The sequence below is a fragment of the Pelmatolapia mariae genome, linkage group LG16_19 (genome assembly GCF_036321145.2).
Source record: "Pelmatolapia mariae isolate MD_Pm_ZW linkage group LG16_19, Pm_UMD_F_2, whole genome shotgun sequence".
NCBI classification, from domain to species: Eukaryota; Metazoa; Chordata; class Actinopteri; order Cichliformes; family Cichlidae; genus Pelmatolapia; species Pelmatolapia mariae.
Genome location: NC_086241.1, coordinates 17421708 through 17448134, shown reverse-complemented (window position 1 = coordinate 17448134; position 26427 = coordinate 17421708). Strand labels below are relative to the sequence as shown.

At 42.4% G+C, this 26427-nt stretch overlaps 1 protein-coding gene across 1 annotated transcript in view; it reads left to right on the top strand.

Annotated features, from left to right (window-relative positions):
• Window positions 1-26427, top strand: part of LOC134646352 (FERM, ARHGEF and pleckstrin domain-containing protein 1-like) — a 59157-nt gene that overhangs the window by 24478 nt on the left and 8252 nt on the right. The window contains exons 3-21 of the mRNA XM_063500225.1: window positions 10318-10422; window positions 10520-10562; window positions 10739-10817; window positions 11606-11703; window positions 12790-12904; window positions 14491-14638; window positions 14737-14832; window positions 14912-15075; window positions 15212-15280; window positions 15369-15462; window positions 16053-16260; window positions 20818-21005; window positions 21206-21295; window positions 23610-23743; window positions 24939-25020; window positions 25107-25344; window positions 25433-25563; window positions 25647-25715; window positions 26067-26156. Of these exons, the coding sequence (XP_063356295.1) occupies window positions 10318-10422; window positions 10520-10562; window positions 10739-10817; window positions 11606-11703; window positions 12790-12904; window positions 14491-14638; window positions 14737-14832; window positions 14912-15075; window positions 15212-15280; window positions 15369-15462; window positions 16053-16260; window positions 20818-21005; window positions 21206-21295; window positions 23610-23743; window positions 24939-25020; window positions 25107-25344; window positions 25433-25563; window positions 25647-25715; window positions 26067-26156 (2241 nt within the window). The remainder of the gene's footprint in view (window positions 1-10317; window positions 10423-10519; window positions 10563-10738; window positions 10818-11605; window positions 11704-12789; window positions 12905-14490; window positions 14639-14736; window positions 14833-14911; window positions 15076-15211; window positions 15281-15368; window positions 15463-16052; window positions 16261-20817; window positions 21006-21205; window positions 21296-23609; window positions 23744-24938; window positions 25021-25106; window positions 25345-25432; window positions 25564-25646; window positions 25716-26066; window positions 26157-26427) is intronic.

Below are 26427 nucleotides of genomic sequence, written 5' to 3'. Positions count from 1 at the left end.
TGCTTTCTGCTTTAATGCCATCCCATATTATTGCCTCAGTCTCTCTTTTTCTTGATCTCTACAGCACACAGAGCACACAAGCAGACATCACAGTGATTATATAGATCACTACGTCTGCTCCAATATTAGCTTCTGTTAGCAAGCTGCTGTTTATGCATGCAGCGTGGCACATTTGCTTACAGTTAATTAGCATACTTTGGATATTAATTTTTCCAGAGGGCGTCCCATCTTTTTAGCATCTGATGGATTTGTGCAGGTTGGAAGCTTGGTAAAGTATACCTGGCCCGTCTCAGACTGTGGGAGCCAGTGCCCAGATTGCTAAATCAACAGCTGTTTGTTCTGCTGTTCTGATATTAATTTTCGATTTTGCATGTTGTCTTACAGTCCCAGCAGTGCTCAGAGTTAAATTAGGAAAATAAATATTCCAAAAATATTGAAACAGTGTGTTTAGAGACAAACATCCAACATGCTCAACTGCAGATGTGCTTTGAAAATTCTGAGCCGAGGGGAAGCGTCACACGCTGTGGGGATATAAATGATCCTGGCATGTAGTGGCCGAGTTTACTCGGACTAGGTGCATGAAATTGGACTGTAGCCCTGATTTAGTTATGTTTGTTCCTGGCAGACTGTGACAGATTGTGGCTTGTAGGTTTTCCAGTTTGTTATGCAGAGCACTGATGAGGGTTTAATGGGGGATTTTTTTTTCTTGGTTTCGTGCCTCGTGTGCTGATATTTTATCTGTTACAGATTAATTTAGACCATTATTACATCGCTCGGTCTCCAAAGCATCACAGGTAATCACATTTAACTTCAGCCCCATATACCGCTGTAGCTGGTGTTACCATAAACCTAATAGTTCACTTGATAATGTCTTTTGCTCAGCTCTCTGGTGTATTCTGTAATAAGACCATCAGACGTAAAGGTCAGGCAAGGCATGGCTGGTGCTAAACCATTAAGAATTACCTCTTTGACATGTTTTTGTATTGAGATTATATATAATACATATATATATATATATATATATATATATGAAAGGATTGCCTTTTTTGCTTTCTCCCTATTGGCCTGACCTTGTGGGAGTTATCTCTCACAGTTACAGTTAATTAAGCTCCTAATTAACCTATTGATTGCCTGCGCACACGTACAGAGCTCCACAGTACTCACAGCTACGCGAGAGAACACACGGTCTCTTAATTCTGCAGGTGGTGATAATTACCTTTGCAGGAAAACTGTATTTACAGCTGCAGTTACACAATTTGCTTTTAAATCTGCAGGTAATGGCTGTTTTTTGCATATCTTATGCATGCAGGTCTTTAGAATCTGGTGAGATGACATCTGATAATCTGGAAAAAAATATCTTGACCTCATAACACTGGATGGAGACTGAATTTCTGTATTTTATTTTCTTTATTTGGCAGCAAATGTATTTTGAGCTCATTCTTTTTTTTTTTTCTTTTTTTTTTGTATTTCTTATGGTAATGCGGTGACACAAAACGAATTCTGTTCTTCAGTCTGCCTTTATCGAGCTTAGCTAAATGGGGAGTTTCTGCCTAAATGTGAAGTGACGCATCCTCCCTCTGTGTGACAGTAATCCCCAGCTCTGAAGAGATGTGGTGGTGGAGAATACCCAGCATGGGTTCAGAATTTGAGGCACTCTGAAAGCGATTTGGACAGATGAAGAAGAAAAAAAGAGGCCAATCTTTTTGGTAATTCCAGCTGCCTTAAAACCCGCTCTTGCCCTCTTGCATATTTTAATTATGCTCAGTGTTGGGTTAAGGCCTGATAGGCCTTCGCGCTGTGTTGGCTCAGTGTGGGTTTAACGTAGTCCCGTAGCTTCATCTTTGCAAAGCATGCTGGCATGTTTGGTTGAACTCTGCTGCTGCTTGTTTACCGTCTCCACTAACGATGCAAACCTGCAACTGTGCTAATTTGTGGTGCAGTGACTGACAGTGGGAGGTCTTTGCGCAGATGCACAGATATTCAGCAGCACAATGGCCACAACAGGACATTTAATTGTACTTTATGCAAAATCAATATGGTTCTTGCAGCCCTGACTCCTGGGAGGCTAGGCGGGCAATGTAATGAGTCCGGGGGTGGGGGGGTTCCAAGAGAGAAGCAGGAGGAGGTGTTTTCTACCTCTGTGTCAGGATCCAGGCGTTATTTTCATGGTTGTCCTCTCCGCCGGCCTCGTGTGACAGAGTGGCTCTGACAGCTGATTTATACTGATCATTTTCTTGGGAGCTTTGGCAGTCAAAATCAACGGCTTGATAGTTAAATCATTTACCTGCTGATTATTTCCTAAAAGGACAATAATACTTTTAGATGTCATGATAAGTGTTTCACATCCATTAAAACGGCTCAATATATGCCTCATCACATATCTGTATGAGCTCCGGGAGCACGCCAGTAATTTGACGGGATTATCAGCGGGTTCGTCTCCCTCCTTTTATCCCTTTGTCATATCCCTGCTGTAGTCAAGTCACCCTGAGAACCTCTGCGGAGCATGACCTGAATCTGAATGAGCTTTAGCTGCTCCTGACTTCTCTGTCTCTGCCCTCATTCCCCCCCTCGGGCACCACAGCACAGATGCAAAGACGCCCACATGTGCAGGACAGTACTTTGAATAGTTGGCTTTAATGCGACAGAACCCACGGGAGTATGGGATGGTTAGTTAGTGGTTTCAAGAGGGATTCCGGCTAGGACGCACGTGCCTGCTACTGTAAACACTTTGTAATCTCAGCCTTTCCTACAGCAGCTGTATCAAAAGAGACGTGGTTCACTTAAGACTTGTTCCTGGGGTTTTCCACTTATACCACAGTGAGAAGTATGACGCAAAGGTTTTGGCTGGCAAAGCTCACTTTCAGTCTCCGGCACTAAGTCAATCAAACGTCAGTTTGATATCACTTAAAAATAAATAAATAACCACTTTTATAATAGTGCTAAGCCTGTTTGGGACCTTATCTGATAAGCGCTGCAGATATTTTGAATCTGAGAATTGACCTTTTACCACTTACTTATTCCTTTCTTTGAATGACACACATCTCTTTCATCCGTGACCTCAGTCGGCTTCCTGTGACGTTGCTGAATGTCACGGCTGAAAACCTCCTGCTGGCAGAGTATTACTCTACATTCTGTCAAGGTTTAACTGAACCAGCAGGCACAAGTTTACCAGCAGGGTCCACGACACAGGAAAAGACAAAGAATAAACTCTTACGTCCCTCTTCAGTCATGTCTAACCCCTTTGCTTCAATGCCAGCATCAACTCCTCCCATTCACCAACCAGTATATTCAACCAGACATGATTCCCTTTGTTTTTTCTGTCCATCTGGAGCCTCGAGGCACTCGCAGTCTGTTTGCCATCTACGGCACCCACCCCCATTACCCCACACAACCTCAGGTTTGTCCAGCATCGCCTGGCCTAGCTTTTTGTGGGTGAAGTGGGCCATACGAATATCTCCTGCAGGGGAATAGTAGAGGGAACACAGAGCTGCTTTACACCTGACCTTTATCTCTTTTTGCTGACAGGAGCTTACTAACAAAGTGTGCTGGGGGGGAGTGGGGGGAGTGTTTGGTCTACCCTGAAGTGGAAACCCAGGCAGACATTGCTGTCATCTCTATTTAGCTGCATTTTGTCAGTCGGAGCATGCAGAGGGCAATGCAGCGGCGTAGCCATACTCGCACTCACACACATGTAAACAGTTGTAGCCTCCTATGAGTCTATGTTTAAACCTGATGAACCCAGACAGAGTCTCCCGGCGCGTCTTGTCTGGTCTGAGATTGCTGATTCAGAAAGCGTCGCCTCATGCTGCAATTGACGGCTCCTATGTAAACTATAAACCTTTTTTTTTTTTTAATAGATAGAGGCCATGAAAAGGAAGATTGGTGACATTTTCTTGGCATTCCAGATGATGAAAGAAATGTCAGGTCCTGATGATGATGTTTCCTAAGACTGTAACCTTTCAGCTGAAAGCGGAGGCTGCACGACATGTATGTAGAGGTTTGAGTCAGCTGCACTGTCAGAGGGAAGAAGTCACAGCTTCTTTTTTGTCTGATTGTTGTACACTTTAGCGTTGGCCTTTTGACTTTATTGGTGCTTGTGCAGTCTTCTTAGAGACTACTTTGATGCCTAGATTTTTAACCCCTTAACACCTAGTGTATTTAATTTAATGCATGAGCTTGTGTGAGTTTTTGAGAATTGTAAATCATCAGTATAACACGCCCCGCCTCCAAATAAAAAATTACACTGTATTTTTTAAGCAAAAAAAAAAAATCAAAAAATGCTACAAATATAGGTTCAATAAACACTGTTTTCAAATATATTTATATATAAATTTCTGGCAATTATTTCATGGTTTAGGTTTTATAGAGTTAAATGTACTGTTTGCCATCTGGATGAACATAGGATATAAAAACAGTTTTGCTGTAATTAATGGTTCAGTGAATTGACACAGTAAATTATCTTGTGTCTTTACAGCTTCAGTGACCTAAATTAAATTAAATGAACAGGTCACTCTGAGATTAAATTCAAGTATTTTGTCTGTGGCCTGTAGTGCTAATGACCCGTCTACATTGTTTTGGTGTGCGTTGCCCAGTTTTTGAGATATCAACTGTGGAAATCAGTGACTTTCCGTGAATCTAATGAAACATGATCGCACTTGCCTTGTGCTGCTTCAGATGCCAAAAAAATGCACATAAACAGAGTTCCTACATTAAAGTGCTCACAACAGGATTTGAGGGTTTTGAGTAACCAGGTCATGATTTCTAGAAGGAGATATTGCTGCTGACTTTTTCACATTAATGTTTTTGGAGCTTGGAGCACCTCAAGGGAAGTGCCATCGGGTCCCATTATTTTCACCAGGGGATAATATTTTCTAAAGCTGATATCTTCAAATATGGGCATCTCACTCCAAAACAACCTGAATGGTTAAGTTAACTGTCCCTTTAAATCAGATGTTGCTTAATCCAGACTTTCAGACCAGGCCTTTGCTACAAGTCAATATTTCAATTCAGTTCGAAGTTTTATTCGTAAAACACAAATTCATAACAACAGTTACCTCAGGGCACTTGATATTGTAGGCTACAGACCCAACAATATTGGAAAGAAAACCAAAGAGTTGTGAAGAAATTATTCCCACAGAACATTAATATCTGTGTTTTCTTCAAGACCCATTGTAGTACCGACCAATGTTCCCTCTAATTTTTCATGTGTCTGAGCGAACACACAAACTCCCTGAGCGATCCCTTGGACCACTGTGAGCGACATCAGACGTGTGCACTGTGGTCACACCAGCATCTAATCCATCCAAGTTACATGGTTTATTAAAATAATCAAGTTACAGCAATTACATTTATGTTAGACTACTTTTAAACTTGCTTTAGCCCATTTACAATGAAAATGTAAAAAAAAAAAATCTAGCCATTGGCCTGTGTAGTATGTTAACACTATTGGAAGTAAAAATAACTTGAACTCCAATTTTGAAAACACAACTTTCTTTTCTTTCTTTCTTTTTTTTTTTTTTAAATAAAGCTCTGACTTGTATTATGAGTGTGAGTCTGTGGTCTGGGAGAGAGTCCTGTTACTCTCTGTCTGCAAAATATAGTATATAATGACCAATGCTGGGCAATTAATTATATAGTTACTCCTCAAAAAAGTAACTCAGTTTGGCAAACAACAAAGTTTTTTGCAGCTATTTTTTTTTTATAAATGCAGCCAATGCATTTTTAAATAAACATTTCAAACTATTTACAGAACAATCAGCTGTTCTGCATCAAATTTGATGCCACACAAATTATTTGTGCCACTCCAAAAAATAATTTCTGTCCACTATGAGATAAAGGAGAACAACAGCCTGATACCCGCAGGCCTGACAACAGGAGATGTATCACTCCTGTAACACCTGTAACATTCAGCAGTCGCCTCATTGTTCTGACACACACAACAAAACTATCGACTACACTACACACTAACTACACAAGATTTGCGCTAAACGTCGCAAATCTCTTACATCTCAAAACACCGCCGTCACTCCTAAAACTTCCCCCCGTTTCTTAACAACTAGATGCCGCGTTGCCATACCATTTTTTGATTGGTCGACATGGTACTTTTTTGGACGAATAGCAAAGAGAGAGGGGGGTGGGGGTTTGTTTTTGCTCACAGGTGGAGAGCGCTTTCGAGCCTTTTTTCTTATAAAACGCCGTTTTTACCGTTTCTTCCCGCAGTAAATATAAACAACGATAGTATTCAGGAAGAAAACCAAACACTGCATATTTTTTTATCACAACTCCGGTTTTACGTGGCCTATCAACACAATTTAAAAACTGGTATAAAGTCCACACTTTTTCCGTCAATTGTTCCGTCTGTCCTGCTCACATCTCCAATGGTTGTACACGTTGTCATTAACGTGGCTTCACTCCACATCAGCCACGCCGCTTTGCTAGCTAAAACACCGGTGTCGGCACATAAGGACGCTGTCATAGCCTGTCAACGACGTTGATTAGCTGCGTATATACGAATGTGAATCTCGTGATTGGCTGGACTATAGGATAAGGTGGTATTGTTCTAATCCCATATGGGAGCAGCCAGTCACTTACTGACTAACACTGCAAAACAGAATTGTTAAAGTATTAATTTTAATTTCAATTCAGGTTAGATTTTTTTTGTGCGCAACGCAGATTTTCTGTGCGCAGAGACCGTGCCAGCAGTGCGCAATTGCGCACGTGCGCAGCTTAGAGGGAACATTGGCACCGACTAGTGCCAGCAAATGTAAGCTCTGGAAATGCTAAAAACAGCTAATTTAATGTAGCTTCTGAAAGTGTTAGCATGTATCAACACGTTTAGGATTTACCCACATATATGTGCTTGACAATATGTGGCAGCTATGGCACTCATTACCAACATGCAGGCACCCATTCAGAAATAAAGAACAATTGGATTTCATTCCCACTTCGGTTGCAAGCTGGCTCACTGTCACACTGCCATGGTTTAATGGTACACTTGAACAGAGCCTTCATTTATTTTATTTGTGATACTTGAACTTTTCCTGTACAGAATCTCTGCTGTGAATAGATCAGAAATGATTTGGTTTCAGTAATTTTCCCAGTTAAACATTTGATGTTTTCCATGTTCTATTGTAAATTCGGGGATTTGCAAATCACTGAATTCTAGGTTGTTGGGGTTTTTTGCATTTTACACATCATCCCAACTTTTTGGGAATTGGAATTTTAAATCCATGTGTATTATTATGGAAATTGTTCCCCCCTTACAGCTACAATAGCTTCCCCTCTTTTTGGGAAGACTTTCTACAAGCTTTTGAAGCTTGTCTGCAGCAATTTGTGCCCATTTAATAGCATTTCTAAGCTCAGACGTTGATGTTGGATGAGAGGGCCTGGCTGGCAATCTCCTTTCTAGTTTATCTCAAAGGTACGGTGGGGTTGAGGTTAGGGCTCTGTGTGGTACAGTTAAGTTGTTCCATACCAAAATCATCCATCCATTCTTTGGACTGAGCTTTGTGCAGTGGGGCACAGTCCCGCTGGAACAGAAAAAGCCTCCCGCAAAACCTGAAAGGATAGAACTATAAAAAATATCTCAGTGAGCTAAAACATTAACATTTCCCTTCACTGGAACTAGAAAACAACCCCATAGCATTATCCTTCCTCCACCAACCTTTACAGCTGGCACCGTGCATTCATGCAGGCGGTGTTTCCTGCTATTCACTAAACCCAGACTAAACTCAGTTTGGTGTCCAGACTGCCAGATAGAGAAACGAGATGAGATTTATCACTGCAGCACGTTTCCATTCCTCCACAGTCCAGCGGTGGCATGCTTTACATCACTCAAGCCAACACTAGGCTTGCAAGGAGATGCTGCTGCCATGGCAACCCATACAATGAAGCTCCCAGTGCTGATGTTAAAGTCAGAGGACTTTGAAAATCTGCAGTTATTGAGTCAGCAGAGCACTGGTGACTACCTATTGTGTCACTTCGTGGCTGAATTGCTGTGGTTCGTGAATGCTTTGACTTTGCAATATTACCACTTACTATACAGCTCATTGTGGATTGTCTGGAAGGGAAGAAATTTCACCAAAGACTTGTTGCAGCTGTGCTATAACAGCCCATTCCTCAGAAATGTTTGTAAAGACAGACAGCATGAATACGTGCTTGATTTCATTCATCAGCGACAATGGGATTGAATGAAACACCTGAATAGAATGACTAAGAGGTGTGGCTCAGTATATAGTCCATATAGTGTACATTGATCTCATGGTCTTATTGCCTTTGTGGCTGAATAAGAGAAAATCCCTGCCTACAGGTTCCCCAGTGAAAAAAATGGAGTCAGTTGTAGTAATCTAGTAACACCTGTACTGTCCAAAGATGTGCGTCTTTCTTTGTAAACAGTTGGTTCAGACTTTATTGGGTAAATTTAACTAAAACTACTCCAATCCAGTACTGTATATCGCTTCTGAAACAGAATAAGCGGGTTATATCCTGCTAGGATTGATTAAATGTCTATTGTATTGAGGTATATTAGTAATAGATAGGTGTACCAACTAAGAGGGTTCAGTTTTGTAAGACAAGTTGCTTTTATGCCAGGTTTCATTATTACGTAGCTGCAATTAGGCTTTTAGAGACTCTAAAGTGAGTACTGTGTTACTAAGTGTCCTCCAAGTGCCTGCGCCAGTACAGCTGTCATCTTTGGGTCTTGTGCATCATTAACAGCGTCCTTATTATTGTGCCGGCTGCAGCGGTGTCAAATGGCAGTGCCATAACTCCAGTCTGCAACAGCTGCATTTAATCAAGCACTGTCAAGCTTTAATCAGCCTCGGCCTTACCCATCTCTGCTTGGCTCGTGGTCATTTCTGCCCCGACAGCAGATTTATAAGGCTGGATACGTGAGACAGAAACACTCTTGAGCCTCAACACTGCACCTGCAGCGGTTTGTCCGCCGTATGTTTTCCTGGAGCCACCGCAGGGCACATTTATTCAGAGAACATGAGACATAGAAGTCATTCAGGAGTTCATTTGCCTCAGTTAGGGTGGCATATTTACGTGTGAGAAGGGCTTAAGCTCTTTCCCTCTAGCCTGCTTGTCACCATATGGAAACAACTGGTTTCCATATGGTGACAGAGGACACCCTCTGCGCTGCCTGACGAGAGACAGTAGTGCTGTGAAGGAAGGACAGACGCATGGTGGGGGGGGGGGGGGGGGGGGGGGGGGGAGTGGCTGATGTTGTGAGTGGGCGCTTGTTTGGGAAAGACTTTGGATTTTTTTGTGAAAGTAAACCCTTTCACTAAGCTGGCGAAGCTTATGTTTTTTATTCTTTGAGCAACAACAGGAGCGCAGACTGTATCATTCTTTGCCTGTGAAACACCAGACACATTTAAAGGCGGGCGAGACCCTTTAATACAGTTCAGCTGCATGAAGGGGAATTCATGTCACGCGTCTTCCTTTTATGTAAAAGCACAGGAGAAACTGCTTCCTTGAAACCCACTCGGAGACATCCCTGGATCATTATCCAAACCAAAGGGAACTGCTACTACAAACACTCACATGCTATAGCTGGGACACGCTCCGCTCTGGTGCAAAGCAGTCACGAGGAAGCAGCCAGGCAGAAATTCTCCTGCTGTGTTTGTGCCTGACAGAGCTCTGTCTTCTCAGGGTGCCTGCAACAGAAGTGTTTCAGTGGAAATCCCTGACTTTTACTTGACCTTACATGGGAAAGTTTCTCTCTCCAAAGATGTGGTGGATTTCTGAGGCTTGTGTGTTGTCACATCGCCAGGCAGCACGTGGGTTGCTCGCTCTTTCTTCAAAGTGTTTGCGTGCGCTGCGAGCGAGGACGGAGGTCGGGGAGGGTCTTTATCCCGTCCTGATACTGTATCAACCTCAAAGGCCTCTGGGCCGTCATCAGTGACAGCAGTGACACTGAAAACACAGATCAAAGACGGGACCTGCCTCCCCCTCTAGCTCCAGCAGGGAGGAAGGGGGTTTGTGACCAACCGAGCCCGTGAAAGCAAGAATAGAAGGACGAAGGCTGGCAGAGGAATTTAGTCAAAAAAATGATTATCTACTTGGGTAACATTCACTCGCATGGGGTTTGACAGGTCAACAAAGCTGGGCTCTTTTGCGCCTGAGTGCTCTTTTGTGTCATTCGGCCCAGAAGTTTGGCTGGCTTTATGTATGTAACCATATAAAATACCAGAGTCTCCTTTGACTTCAATGCTGAGGACAAAAGCTGACTTTAAAACAGGAATAGTTACTGTTGCAGTCTATATATATATATTATATTAACTATAGCTCTTTGTCTTTTCCTTTTGTTCACAGCAAAAAGCCTCAGGCAAGGTGCTGTTTGACCTCGTGTGCTCCCACATGAATCTCATTGAGGGTGACTACTTTGGCTTGGAGTTTCAGAACCAACAAAAGATGATGGTGAGTAAATGAGAGTACAGAGGAACCTCTGTCAAGCATACCTAACGTTGCTTTCCCTAAAATCAGCTCCGTGTTAACCGTCTTCTCTCTTTCACAGGTTTGGTTGGACCATATCAAACCCATTATCAAGCAGCTCAGGCGTAAGTGCTTTAAAATACTGAACCCTATTCTTTGAAGAAATCTCTCTCAGTGGACGTTTCTTTGTTTGTCTGGAGAAAACCTGTAAGCGAGCGAGAAGCATATCTCGCTTCAAAGAGCTGCTGTTCTGTGTATTTGATGCAGTCCAATAGCAGATCTCTTTGTTGTGTTTACGCAGGGCCGAAACACACAATCCTGAGGTTTTCTGTGAAGTTTTTTCCCCCGGACCACGCCCAGCTACTGGAGGAGCTGACGAGGTGAGCTCCTCTCTGTGTGATATAACTTATCTTCGTCCCAACAGCATGCTTATCTTCCGCTTGGCAATGAAACGTGCACTTGTATACAGTGTGTCAGTGTAAATCAGTGTCACTTATTTCCACTGTGACTGAAAACAATTGTGGAAACATGAAACGTGCTGCGGTTCCCACAAGATTTATGCCCCGCCACGCTACGCTGTTCACATATCAGGGCTGCCATGTTTCTGATTTAGCTCTTGGGAGATTAGTGTGGAGCTAATGGTTTTCTGGTTTCTCCTTTCTTGTTCTGGACTTTATATACGTATATATCCTGGTTATTTGTCATAATTATTCATTGATTTGAAAATGCAAAAGACATTGAAAACATTTTTTGGCGAACTCGGCAGCTGAAGGACGGAGGTGGATGTAAACTGCTTGACTAGTTGGCGCTGACGTTAGATGTTCTCAAAAAACCAAACTAATTATTATGCCTCTTATCAGGACTATATTTGTTTCTGTGCTGGACTACAGCCAGGAGGTGCAATGTGTTCAGGAAATGTCCCAAAAACTAACTTTACTTCTTATAGATTTCTGAATTTAAACTGTACACTTGTTCCAGCTGACTGTGGTTCAAAGAAAGGCAAAAGATGCTTTTCATTTAGTTAGAATTTGCAATAATCCTCTTGACTGCCATGTTTGAGTTTAGCAGTAGACTTCATTCTGAGTGGATCCAGAATTCAGGTGGTAGAAAACAACAAACTCCAGCTCCTCCTTTTGTATAATGTGAATGCTGTTTGTGTTTGGCCCAGGTACCTGTTTGCCCTCCAGATCAAACAGGACCTTTACTGTGGACGTCTGACTTGCAACGACACCAGCGCCGCTCTGATGGTCTCCTACATTATACAATGTAAGGAACGCCGGAGCTGTTTTTGTCATTAAGCTCAGGGGAACAAAACACACACATAGATGAAAGGCAGTCATGGTAAAAAAAACAAAAGTACACTGCAAAGTACAGTGTCAGTTCTAAGATTTTACATGAAAAGACGTCATAAAAAAGAATCTAGTCCTCACCAGCTGTTAAAATTAGGTAAATACAACCTCAGATAAACAAATACACATGACATATTACAGCAAGTAGTTATTTACTTGACAAAACAAAATGTAGAAGCAGTGTCTGAAAAACTAGGTAAACAGTGATTTAGCCTCACATTTGTCTCTAGAATACTTTGAGGAGTTCCCAAATCATCACCATCAGCAACAATCGCTTCACTAAAATCACTGATGTCTTTCATTCTTGGCATTGTGTGAATAAACAATGGCTCCAGACCAGCAAGCTGCCTAAAGTAGTGCTTTTATAGAGGTGCTCGCGCTCGCTGATGATCAGTTAATCAAGTGCATTTGATTATCAGCACCCAGCGGCTACTTAGTCTCATATTTCCTGCAGAAGCAGTGAGGATTTTTTACACACTGCTTTTTAATTTTTGATGACTTTTTTTTGTTAAATGAATAATTATAGGGTGTAAGATGTCATGTGTTGTTGTTCATCAGAGGACGTGTTTACCTAATTTTAAGAGCAGCTAAGAGACGGATTATTTTTATTATATCCTGATACAGAAAACATTTCATCTAAAGAGGGTGTGCTTTCTTTTAACCGTGACTGTAACAGTGCACACTGCACACCACTGCAAATTGATTATCTAGGTATTACAGTGGGTATTTTTTAGTTAGATGGTGATATGCCAGGAAATGCTGAGCATTTTCATTGCCGCAGTCTGTCATACGATAGTGATCAAAGTTTTTTGTATCAATAAAACACTAAAAGAGGAAATACCTTTAATTCCTCCAGAAAAGCCACGCTCTGAAGCGCTTTTACAAGCACCCTGCATTGACTTTCTTTTCTATTATTCTCATTATTATCAATTCTTATTTATTTTATTCTTATTTTGTATAACATGAGCTTTTTTTCCCCCCTTCCTTTCTTGTCTTCCTTAAGCTGAGATTGGGGACTTTGAGGAGAGCCAGTGCCGGTCACACCTCCTCAACAACAACTACATCCCAGATCAAATGCCCCTCATTGACAAAATCATGGAATTTCACTCAAAGAATATGTGAGTAGAGATCTTGGTTCAAGGCTGCACAGTGGTTTTAAAATAAGGCAGTTCTTTGATTCCAGTTGTAGTTTCTGTTTAACTCTCTCCATAAGGTCACTGAAGGCATGGCTGCGCTCAAATTACTCTCTCAACCCGTCAACAGGAAATGTTGTTTCAGACCGCGTGCGTGTCCCACTGGGAACCTTTATTATAGAGGTGGCACATTCAGGAAAACAGCCATTGAATGAAAGGCTCCTTTCTCAGAGAGCTGTGTATTTTTGTTATACACGGGCTTAGAAAAGGCAGTCTTTGTAAGTTGTTTTACAGCTTCTGGCCAGAAGTGGATGTGAGTTCATCTTCTCCTCTGTCTATAAAGACTACTTTCCTCCAAACAGAGATCTGAAATCCTCCTTCAACCTGCTGCATGACTCACGCTGCTGCTCTTGGCCGGTTCAGTAGGTTAAAAACGCAGTTTGTCAGAGAGCGCTCTGAGGCGTCTCATGCAGGAGGTCGCGAGAAGTGAAGCTAGTGATTGAACTTGGCGCTTCTTTTTAGGCTTTTCTATAATAACTGCCACTCGTTTTGGGAGTGGTATGTGTTGGGAATATGTTACTGGAAACTTTCCAAATGTCCTTAAAGCATATTTCGCAAAATTCCCCCAACCGTGCGTGGGTTTGAATACGTGCCAAGGCTTTGCTAACACTTGTCTCACCTCAGCATTACAGGGTGTCATGCCAGAGATGGGCACGCAGTGGGTGGCTGCGGCAACATGAAAGGAGCTCCGTTAGAGCTGACTGCTCCCTTTAACTTGCTCTTTTTTTCCCACCACGAGTCCTTCTTAGTTGATGACTGCAGTACTTCTGGCTATGTGCCATGTAGAATTAAATCTCTTATTAATTACCGCACACAGGAAACAGGAAGGCTTATCCACTGATAAGAAATAGGAAGGTTAGTTGGCATTTGCAGCCCCTCCCACCGCCACTCAGATAAACTTGAGAAACCTGGATTGAACTCTGTCTTTGTCTTTCACTTTAATTAGCCAGATATCCAGCAGGAGAATACGATTCATTTTTGTCTTAATTTACCCTCCCTGCTCTAATAATTATTTCCAAAACCATCTAGAAAATACTTTCTAAAGTGAACAATGAATAGATTTAATTTTAAAGCTCATGTTCCTGTGTGTAAAACCAATTTATGAGCGTATAACACAGAATATTTTGTTACAATAATAACACCAAGGCTTGGAATATATTAAAGAGTTTAACAGATGTGGGTTAAATAAAAGCTACTTTCAGCTGGTCCCTCATTCGCGAGCGGTCCCCACAGCAGGTAGCTCCACATCTTTGATTTGCTCAAACTGGGGATCTCTTCACTAGTTAGGTAGATGCGTAAACCACTACAGTATGCTTCCAGTGCTTCCAGTTTTCAAAAGTATAGACAACCCAACACTAAGAAGGTGTCTTTGTTTGTTTTTTGACAGTGGAGGTTTGTGACAGTGCTCGTTAGTATGATCGCTTTATTGATGCTTATGGTCTTTCCATGAGATTTGTTTCTATTAAACACTACATGAAATATAGTTTCATTTGTTTTGTTTTATACCACAGTGGTCAGACACCAGCAGAATCAGACTACCATTTGTTAGAAGTTGCACGCAGGCTGGAGATGTACGGGATTCGGCTCCATCCTGCCAAGGATCGCGAGGGAACAAAGTTAAGCCTGACTGTGGCGCACACGGGTGTCCTGGTCTTCCAGGTTAGTCCAAAATCAGTGCAGGTCAGCCCAGCCGGTATCAAACGCTTTTTATGTGTTTAATAGTCCAAAATAGTGAATTCTGTTTTTCATCACTTCAGGGACACACAAAGATTAACGCCTTCAACTGGTCTAAAGTTCGAAAACTGAGCTTCAAGAGAAAACGCTTCCTCATTAAGCTGAGGCCGGATCTAAATGTAAGTGACATCACAAGATATTGAAACCCTTCAGCTCACTGACTGATGTTGTGTTTAAATGTCTTGATGTGTCCCCCAGAGTTCATATCAGGACACTCTGGAGTTTTTAATGCCAAGCAGGGACTGCTGTAAAGTCTTCTGGAAGATCTGTGTCGAATATCACGCCTTCTTCCGCCTATTTGAGGAACCTAAGCCCAAGCCCAAGCCCGTACTCTTCTCACGAGGCTCCTCCTTTAGATTCAGGTAGCATTTGCATCAAAGAGCTAAACTCTGTCTATCATGGCTGCAAGAACACAGCAGCTTCTACCCATCACTTAACAGTCTACTAAGGCTCTTGCGGAATAGCTCATCATTAACTGTCTTGTATTTATCTCTGCAGCGGTCGCACGCAGAAGCAGGTGATTGAATATGTGAAAGAGTCTGAATTTAAAAAGATCCCGTTTGAAAGGTAAAGGCTGCAGATAGGTTTGACATATTTGGTACAGGCGAGGGTGCTCAGAGTTTATAACGCTGACCTTTAATATCCTGTCTGCCAGGAAACACAGTCGTGTTCAGTACAGCAGTCGGGTCCAACACAACAGTCGCCTGTCACCATTGCCTTCTCCAAGCCACCGTGAAGTGCCAACAGACGTGAGTCTTTTAAGTGGGCAGTTTGTTGCATACAGCATTTTTTTGTTGTCTGAGCAAATACAGTCCATAGTGTCGCTTTTCACATTGTTTTCTCTTTTAAAAATGCACATAATGTAAAAATACAGCAAAATACAGCCTACTCATCCGAAGACTCTGTTATGCTCTAAGATCATTTTTCTGGTATGAATAAACTCCTATTTTATACAGCTAACACTGTCATCATAGCACCAAATTAGAGAACATCTTTTTAGAAGAATAGTGTTTGATCCCTCCAACACAGTTCAAGAGACTTTGTGGAGTGGGAATCATTAGTAAGGAGCACTAGGGCTGTTCTGGTGACACATGGTAGCCCAATACTGTGCTGTGGTATCCCTGCACATGTGTGTGTGCATAGAAGATGCCAGCCTGCCCAACAAAACAGAGCCACGGGGTACTCCACAGTCAGTCAAGAAATCTGCAGGGTATTTTCAAGTCAGGCAGAATTTATTTAAAAACTTTAAAATCCTGGCCTTCAGTAAGAGTAATGAATACAATGAATAAATTGTGGTCTTTAAATTCTTTAACCCTGTGTTCCTGTCTCATACTGGCAGAGTGGTGCTCCTGGGGACAGAATTGATTCTCCTCGGCGTCATTGGAAGGAGTCAGTCCTGGTGAGTGCAGAAGACCCGTCAGCTTCGCGGGCGAGGATGAGCCCCTCGCATCAGAGAAATGGCCACGAAGAGAGAACGGGGTCTGTATCCAGGACAGAGGAGACAAGGAGCCCAACACGACAGACTCACCCCGAACATCTGAATACAGGTCCAGCATCTAGGGCTGCTAAAGGCGGCAGCTTTTCCATTCCCTACATTGACTGCAGTGATGTAGATGCTCAGTATTACTTGGGCAGGGACCAGGCTAGCAGGTCAGATCACAGCTATAGAGAACAGGGTATGCTCCGCCGGGGATCTGGCTCTGGAGGGATAAATGGGGCTCTGCAGGCTCAACAGGAGCACTTTCTGGGTAGGATGTATAGGGAGTCTTCTTCTTCTAGAGCATCGTTCATCATGAGTCATGAGCTAGAACATTCTCCCAAGCAGTCATGCCAAACGGTTGACCGAAGTCCTGTTCGTAGCATTATAGGAGACATAGGTGTCCGAGAGAGGCAGAGCAACAGCCCTATAACAGTTTCCACTGTGACGGGTTCAAGGAGTGTCACTGCCAGTCCTGTGATTGACATTCTCCATCACGCACCTTCCCTCAGTCGCATAGAGCAGAACGGCTACAGTCCCACTCCACTTAACTTTAATGACGGCAGATGCTCTCCCGTCATGGGCCGATCTCCTCGCTCACAGAAATTCCACAAAGCCCATTTTGACTCAGACGCAATCCAAGGAACGTCCTCTGCAAAGCAAGAATCGCGTACTGTCCTCTCTCGGGCTGAACGCATGGCTGCTCTTGAGCGCCGCATGGTGGCCAATGGGCTAACTGCGCCAGGCAGGTCGCGGACCAGTCTGGGGCAGAAACGATTAAGATCAACCGGTGTCACACAGTATGGAGCAGTTCAAATGAACGATGGCCCGAACACAAGCGGCTCAGAGTCCAGCGAGTCTGAGTTAGAAAATAACAGGGGCAACTGCAGCAGCCCCGTGATGTTTGGTAGCCCAGCGGAGGCTAATTCTAGTTCCCCCATACCCAGAAACACGTTTTCCTTTGGCAGCCTCCAGCTGGATGAGGAGGCAGATGAGGATGCTTCCCATGCCTTCAGCGATGAGGATATCGGACACATTTTCAGCTGTTAAGTGCGCTAAAAGTTTTAAACCATCTGCGACTGAGAGCTAGAGGGGTCTGGGTCAGAACATAAGCAGGAGGCTTTTTCACATCCACACACTCCCGAGTCCATAGTGGTCACAGCACAGCACTGCTGAGTAGAAGCACTTTTTAAACATAGCCGAATGTATCCGTTCAGGCTTTTCTTGCCCATTTCATGGAGCGGCTTTAATGTTCAGCCTCGCTGTTCTTTAATTATATTAACATGTCCGTTTGGACATAGACACGTGCCTTTTAAGGATTTTACACTCAATGGCTACTAATTAAAAACTACAAAGAGTACTGATGCTTTCAGACAGTTTGAAACGTGTGGCTGATTAAAAATGTTGTAGATTTTATTCATAAGTCAGACGATGCCTTAAAACTCCCTACGGAAAATTCACATTTTGCTCCATAGCTGTCCATAGACACATCTAACTATTTGAAGATAGTTACATTTTTTTAAAGGTTTCTGCATAAGACACTTTGTGCTTGGTCTGTTGATGTGTCATTGAGGTAGTAGTAACTGTTAACTTCTGTACATTTACCTTTCTTTTTTTTACTCTGAATGCAGCACCTACTATTTGATTGTTGTGAGAAGTTCTGGTCTGAAGTGATGCTGATCCATATGCAGTACCTCAACTTATTAACTTGAAGCAAACTTTATGATTTTAGCATGTTTAAATGTCCCGCCAAAGGGAGGGAGTGTGTAATCGGCTCTGTTTGTTTGCTTGTCTGTGTATCTGTTTGCAATCAGTCTAGCGTCCACAGCTATTAAGGTATAATTTTCAAAATTTTGTGTGATGGTAGATATCAATAACAGCTGGAGTTGATTTAATGTTGGTGAAAATCGGGTCAAAGTTAAGGTCACGTCCAATGTGAAAATTAGTAAAAGGTTTATATTACCCAAAATTTTATGGATCATCTTCAAACTTCACTTGGGGGACATGAGTACCTAAGCAGTTTTAGCACGCAAGGTTAAAGTTGACCTTGAAAAAAAAAACAATCTGACATCAGCATGTTGTCATAAAAACATAAAGTATCAAAGTTTTAGTATAGCCCTTGCCCTGTGGGGCGAGTTGCGCTCTCTTATTCACAGACGTTTGGGGAGTTACGAGATCACAAGATTTGCGTGAGTAGTAGCGTCGAGGGACCGTCAGTGGCTTCATCTGATAGAGTTAAAAGCACATGTGTGTTGCAGTGTTACAGTTTGGTCACGCTACAACAGTTTGTGGCTTTTCATGCCCAGTGTTGACATTCCCAGTCTGCTGGAGTTTGACTTGCGTTCAAGTATCTCTGGCAGTAATTCGGCATCACCGAGCTGCAGTCTTCCTAACTTTTGTTTCCAGTCTCCTTTTTTAACTTTCTTTTGCACCCCTGTCTTCATGCTTATCTCTGTGTATTCTGTTTAACAAGCTGTTGAGCTTTATTTTACATTTTTGTTTCTCTGTTTCATTTCTTTATTTCTCTCTGTCCCTGTCTGTCAGCATGAAACTGTTTGATCTTGTAAGTTTTTTTTTCTAACTTTGAATGCATGTCTATCTTTTCTGTAACTCATAATGTGTGGTTGAGGAAAAAAACAAGAAAACAAGATTACCAGCCTCTGGGTTCCCTTTTCTGCAATGATCCAGATAACGAGGTTGTAGATGACAGGAGCCTGGGAATGTGCGGGTTTTAGTATCGGTGAATGCGTGTGTTACTGTATGTGTGAATGGCAGTTTAAGGGCAGCACCTCAAAGCACAGAGTCTCTTTGCTCATCCATCATGTCAACTGCTTCAGCGGTTGCCCCCAGAAATTCTTTAGCGCTGACATTAAGAGGCATATCAAAAGTGAGATATGATGGTTTTACACTTCTATCAATACCTACTGAAGTCTATCCATCCATAATAAATCAAAATTAGCGCTGGAATTTAAGAGATGGTGTTAAGATAATGTAGATTTGGGAGTTACTGGATCACTGCAGTGTGGGCCAGGCTTGTGTGTGTTCTCACCCACTGGTGTCCTTGATGGTTTGTTTGCAATGCATGCTGTGATAAACCAGGTCTGTGGTATGGCTCAGGTCCTGCTGTTCTGCTCTGGCTGCTCTCTGCATGCACTCTACTGTATGTACTGTAATATACTGTGCTATTACTGTCATTTCAGTACTTTATATATAGTAAGATATTGGCATTGACATTAAATTAAACTGTAAGAAATCACAGCAAGCTCATTTACAAAGAGCTGAAATGTACAGTATTTTTTACTTATTGTGTAATTTATTAAATTAAACCTAATGTGAAATTGATTTGTGTTTATGTTATAAATTATATAATTTATGAATTTACAAATTAACCCATTTGTCATTAACACGTTTCTTGACTCAGCAGTAACAGAGTGAAAACAAAAAGCAGTTTACTAAAATATTCATAAAGCCATTTACAGGCCTAGAAGCATGAATGCATTTATCCACACTTTTTCCACGTCTGTCTTCTGTCTTGCATTCATTCACTCACGGTGTTCTTGTAGATGTTCACTGGGCCTTTTCTATGCTGCTTTTCACACAATTTTGAACTATATGTGTTCAACAGAGTCAATAAAGACGTTAAAATGATATTTTTTCCAAATCCTTCTTTTTAAACCGTTGAAGTTGGTGTATTTTCTGGAGTCTGGTCCCCACTGTAGATGTTAGGACCTTTCCGTCTCCTTTGTAGCATTCCTCTAGATGTGTGTATTTGCCTGAGTCACTCCTTCCCTCAGCTGTACTTGTGCATTGAGCTAACTGCAGCCACCAGCTGCACTGCCCTGCGTTCTTGTTATAGCAGTTGTGTTCGTGCCAACACACCAGAAGTCGCCAAAGAGAGGTGAGCAAGTTGCTGCCGAAACATAGTAAGTAAGCTGAGTGAACGCTGTCAGAATGGATGACACTAAGTAAGCCGTTCTTCTCGATCACCCTGCAGTATTTGTCTCAGCTTGCGTATTGATTGACGTGGTATGAAAACTGCCAGAGTTGTCTGGAATGTTGAGTGAGTCACGGCTGACTCTGTATTTTCTGTAGGCAGACCTCGGATTGAATGATGGAAACAGTTTGGTTTAGTTTGCAAAGGTGTCTATTAGGTAAAGTGTGCAGTGTAGGATAATGAATCAAATGCTGGAGAGTTTAATTATTAGCCAAATGCCACCACGGCATCTGACGAAGCTGACATTTCTGTAGAGCAGAAACTACCGATTATTTTCGCTATCAAATAATCTGTTGATTACATTCTCGATTTATCAGCTGTGTATTCAACAAATGTCAGAACATGGCGAAAAATGTCATCACACACTTCAGCTTGTTCCTAATGTGTCATTTCATCAGTTTGAAAAAAAAAAACCCAAATGCTTTATAACAATGTAATACAGAGAAAAGCAAAGAAACCTCATGTTTGCTTCAGAAATTCTAACAATTTGATCATTAAAATTGTTCTTGCTATTTAATTTCTGCAAAACTCAACCCGTCTGCGGCTTAAAGTAGGCGAATGCAAATGCTCTCAGAGCTGCTTAACTTTACATCGTTTTCTCATCTCATTATGGTCACCTATGGCTCCGTGCAGGTGTGGTTTCCAACAGTCCTCACCTGTCCGCGTCCTCTGGACACTCCCACGGGATGGTCAACGGTCAGAAGTCGCTGGAGCTGTGCAGTCACAGTCCCGACGGCCGGCTGCCTTCCCCGCTCACCAGCCCGTTGCTCAACGACGCCTGCAGTGTTCGCACTGATGATGAAGACGAGGTTCGAAGGAAGGTTTGTAACCAAGAGCCACTTTAATATATTGCCTTGTTGTGTCATTATAAAGATTTTTTTTAAATAAAGTTGCTACTCAAAATAGAAGTGGACCCAGATTATCTGTCCTGAATAAAGTTACTGTTAGACATTTGTGGAGCTGATTGCACCAAACACTGTTTGAATTGTTCACGCACCCCCCGTTTGTGATGCCCTTGCAGAGGTTCCCAACAGATCGAGCCTACTTCATCGCCAAGGAGCTGCTGACAACAGAACGGACGTATGTGAAGGACCTCGAGGTGGTGACCGTGGTAAGATGGGCCAAGTCGCTCGCCAAGCCGACGCTCTTCTGTTTGTTTTCTCCTGCGCCTGTCCTCTGGGGAGAAAACATTGATTATTCCGGTTAGCTGCTCCATCGCAGAGCGCCCGCCAAAACATAGAGTCAGGCAGTGACACAGGAATATTTTGGCAGATGCGATTTCATTTTTTATTCATTCCCCACGCTCGTTCTCCGAAATGCATTTATCTCCCTCGTTCAAGGCTGTGAATACTAAACTGTGTTTGTGTTTAAAGAGATAGATGGATTTAGCCGCATGCGCTCTCTGCCTGTGACTCACTGCTTCAGCCTGCTCCTGTAGATTTCATTGCTGGGTACAAACAGGATATTAAATGTGCAGTACCGCTCCTTCACATGCAATCAAGGAGGATGTCCTTATGAGGCTGGACTGAAGCATTGCCGTTGTTTGATTCGGCTCTCCTTTTACACTGGCAGGTTCAAAAGCCGCAGCTTTTCTCAGCTTGCAGTTTTCAGAGGAGTCTTTCACACATCTCATAAATATTTTGGGTGGGCTTGTGCCCTCGTTCTTTTATTCTGCTGCATGTGTATGTGTGCTCCCTCGCTCTGGTTGGTGCCGCTGCTGTTAAGGGTGAAGTCATCTGAACAACAGCTGGCGCCTCGTTTCCAGCGCTCACTTTTCCTAAAACCCACTTCCTTTTCCCATCACGTCAACTAAATAAAGCTGTTTTCTGTTCAGTGTCCACAAACACAAAACATAAACATAAGACTTCTCTCTGAGTTAATGAACCAACAGCGTTAAGAATGGTCGGCTATTGATTCTTCGATTCATCCTCAGCTAATTAAGGGATTTGAAAGGAGGCAAAAGGCTATTCATTACCTGTTCACTTTATCTCTTCTTCTCAGAAGAAAATCGCTGTGGAGATCTCTTGGTAACCCTTGGTTTCATACAGAACTGTGCAAAAGTCTTGAGTTACCCCTCATTTCTTCATATTTTTCTAGACAAATGTGAAATAGTTGCTGTGATTTATTGAAACATGTAAACATATATGGAAATACAGTATGAAAGGTGATTGTTTAATTCTAACAAGCTTGAAAGTCAGTATTTGGTATCTTATTCTTCAATACATCCTGAATTCTTATAGGCAAACATTCTTTTAATTTCTTTAAATAGTCTTCAGGAATAGTTTTCCAAGTTTCTTCAAGGACATGCAAAGCTCTTCTTTGGATGCTGGCTGCCATTTGTTCTGTTCTCTGTCAAGATGATCCCACACTGCTTCAGTAATGTTGAAGTCCAGGCTCTGAGGAGCCCAGTGCATGACTGATAATATTCCACTGTGTGTTATTCTGTCCAGGTATGATTTTACTGTATTGGCAGTGTGTTTGGGATCATTGTCATGCTGAAAAATGAAGATTTTGCCAATCAAATGCTTTTCAGATGGTACTACATGGTGGATCTGATAGCGTTTTTAGGATTTCCTCAGTTTAAACATAAAACCCAACACTCATCCATTCTTCCATTTTCTCCTGCTTATCCAATCTAAGGACCCTCTCCCAGCTGTCATATGGCAACAGGCTGGGTGCACCGTGGACAGGTCGCCAGCCTGTCATAGAGACACACAACCATTCACACTCACAGTCACACCTATGATCAATTTAGAATTACCAGTTCACCTAATCCATGCATGTCTTTGGACTGTGGGAGAGCCAAAGAAACCTGGAGTGCATCCCATTTTTGTACTGATGTCTGTAGACACTCACTGTTGTATATCTCTCCTGACCTCCTCTTTACATCCTAACATGAGTGGTACAACGACTGGACTTATGAGTGAGAAATGAGTGAAAAAACAGCCAATGTCCAATAAAAAACTATTGCTGAAGACCACTTTTTAAAAACACAAGGAAATCTGGCCCCTTGGAAGCAAAATATAATAAAATGATGGGTGGCTCAAGACTTTTGCACAGCACTGTAGTTCATATAAATCAAGTATTTTATTTCTTATATAGGCCGAAATTAAATATTCACCCACAATCAGCCTTATATCCAGATACCAAGAAGTTCTAATAGAGTTTAAACACTGTAAACATCCTGTCATGATGTCACAAGCATGACCTGCTTGTCACAAGTAGACAAGCGCTGCCACCTGCACAGTGATACGTTTGCATTATATTCTAAAACAGGAAGCCCACAGTAAAAAAAATAAAAATAATTAAAAAAAAAACACTCAAAAACCTGGTTTTGTTAGTGAACTGAGACTTTTATGGTTAAACTGTATTTCCCTTGTTAAATGGCTTGAAAGATCACTGTATGCATGTATCTGTGATACCAGTCTTTCCAGAGTGCCGTGGGACAAGATGAGGCAACTCCGGACTCCCTGAAGGACGCCATCTTCTCCACCTTTGAGCCTCTGCACAAGTTCCACACAGGTTTTCTCAGGGAGGTGGAGCAGAGGCTGGCACTGTGGTGAGGCTCATTTCACTTCCAGATATTTCCCGCAGGGTCAGGAACAAGCCCGGTGATGTGTCGGGGGTTACGGTTCAATTTAAAACAACTTCCTCCCCCAAATTTAATGAGTTTTGCTGGCATTTAGCCCAAGAGGGCGGTCCGGTCCCTGTAGATGACCCAAGGAGCTACAATCTCCATAGCAACAGTCATGCTGCACCACAGCCTGCCTTTATTCTGGCTTGTGGGTGTAGGCCCTCTGATCTCCTTAATGATTGTGCTTTATCTAGTACACACTGACTTTTTCACAGACACGGAGAAAGTGACGCATAAAGCTGTTAAAATTTATGGCCATTAACTACAGTCCGTGATTTTTATTTCAAAGTCTCCTGTATCTAGTCACACTCATTAGAGCTCCAAATTAAAGCAGAAAGTGATAGTGTGCTTTACTCGGCTGATAAGAACCACATTCAAATGCATATGCAAATTATCCAGCCTTACATTTGTCTTTCTTTTTTTGCAGCTTTGCATATTCAAATACTGTACTAGATATGGACCTTGGTTGTTAAGAACATGATGAGAAAGTTGTCTTTCTTAAGAGCAGTAGGATGCATTTTACAGACTGAGATATTCCCCCTAAATTCCCTGCTAAAACGTTAACATTAAATTAATAACTAGTCTGACCAAGTCCAGTAATGGCAGCCCCATTCCTCATGAATCCTGCATGGGGAATCTGATGCTCAAGGGAGACACCTGCTGGTGTTTCTTAAAGTTAAACGCGTCCATTCCAACTTCATTGGAATTTTTCTTGCACGCAGTGTGACTGAATAGTCAGTGAGATTAAAGTGCTTTCATGTAGCTTACCCGGCTCATCCGCTGTCCACGACGATAATAATAATATTTATTCATGTAGCTCAAAGCGAGGCAGATATTACAAAAAGCTTTACACAGGAAAATAAATCAATGAATAAAAAAAGAAAAGAAAAGCTGGCAACAAGTACAGCAAATGAAAATTTATACATGAGCAAAGCAGCAAACACACATGAATATGCAAGGACTTTTAGCAACTTTTAGTATTTTCAGAACCATCATAAAGCGACATAATTCTTCATATATTTTGACGAAGATTTTGCAAGCTAAACAGGAAATAAGCTCCAACGGTAACCACTGATTAGGATTCATTGCTTAAAAGGGGCTGCTGTCTCTCTCTTTTAAGGGAAGGACGCTCTAATGCACACATTAAGGGAGACTACCAGCGCATTGGAGATGTCCTGTTGAAGAACCTTCAGGGTTTGAAGGTGAGCTGTGACCTTTTGTTAAACTTCTATACGTGTTTAATTAGAGTAAATCACGACTGTTCGTGGATAACAAGTCTTACCTGCAGCCCCTGACAGCAAACCTGAGCAAGCAGTCTGAAATCCTGCTGGAGCTTGAGAAGGCATGCAAGGCGTCCCGAAGGTTGGAGGGTCTCTGCAGAGACTTCGAGCTGCAAAAGGTCTGCTACATCCCCCTCAACGTCTTTATTCTGCGGCCTTTGCACCGCCTCATTCACTACAAGCAGATCCTGGAGCTCCTGTGCAAACATTACCCAGCTACTCATGTGGACTTCAGGGATTGCAGAGGTGTTATACTCAGTTCACAGAAGCATATTTCAGTGTTTTGGTGTAACGGAGCATCTGTAACGATCTCTTACCTCTGGTTGGTGTCCAGCTGCTCTAGCTGATGTGTCTGAGGTGGTGGACCAGCTTCAGGGAAGCCTAATCAAGATGGAGAACTTGCAGAAACTTCTGGAGCTGAAGAAGGATTTGATTGGCGTCGACAATCTTGTTGTTCCTGGTCGGGTGCGTTTGAAATCTACAGGAGAGAGATTTGTTTAACTTTTTGTTTCTGTTTAGATTTTGTGACAAATGATTTCTTTCCTCAGGAGTTCATCAGGTTGGGCTGCCTCAGTAAACTGTCTGGAAAAGGCCTGCAGCAGCGAATGTTTTTCCTGGTAACGTCCCACTTTCTTCACCTCATATCACTAATCGAATTATTTAGCTGACTGATCTCAGCAGAAATGATAATCATGCTTTTATCCTGCCCAGCTATGCATTACTGAGATGGTGTTGGCAGATTTAGTGCAACCGCAAAGGTTCACGCAGGGGAACGTAACACATGTTGCTTTGAACTTTGGCGGCCTTAGTGTTTTACACGAGTATTTGATTTGGTTGCATAAGCGTGAAAAGAAGCGTTTGTGTGTGCAGGATATCAGTGTTAAGTTTTGGTTTTTAATGCCACTGAGTTGTTCATTTGTTCTTAGGATTTTTAACTAACGCGTCCTCCTCTGCCTCTTTTGCAATAGTTTAATGACGTCATTTTATACACAAGTCGAGGGATGACGGCGACGAATCAGTTCAAAGTGCACGGGCAGCTGCCGCTCCATGGCATGACAGTAAGTGCCGTTGTCTCTCAGATGAACACAGGGCGTTGGAGCGGCTGTCACCAGTTTGTCATTACTAGAGAACATCTGCCCCCACTCTAACACACACACACACACACACACACACAAGCCCGTTCAGCTATCTTAGTGAGGACCTTCATTGACATAGTGGTTTCCCTGGCGCCTAACCCTAACCATTAAAAATGAATGCCTAACCCTAACCCTTACCCTAAACCTAATCATAACCTAATTGTAACCCTGACACCAAAAACACATTTTGAGC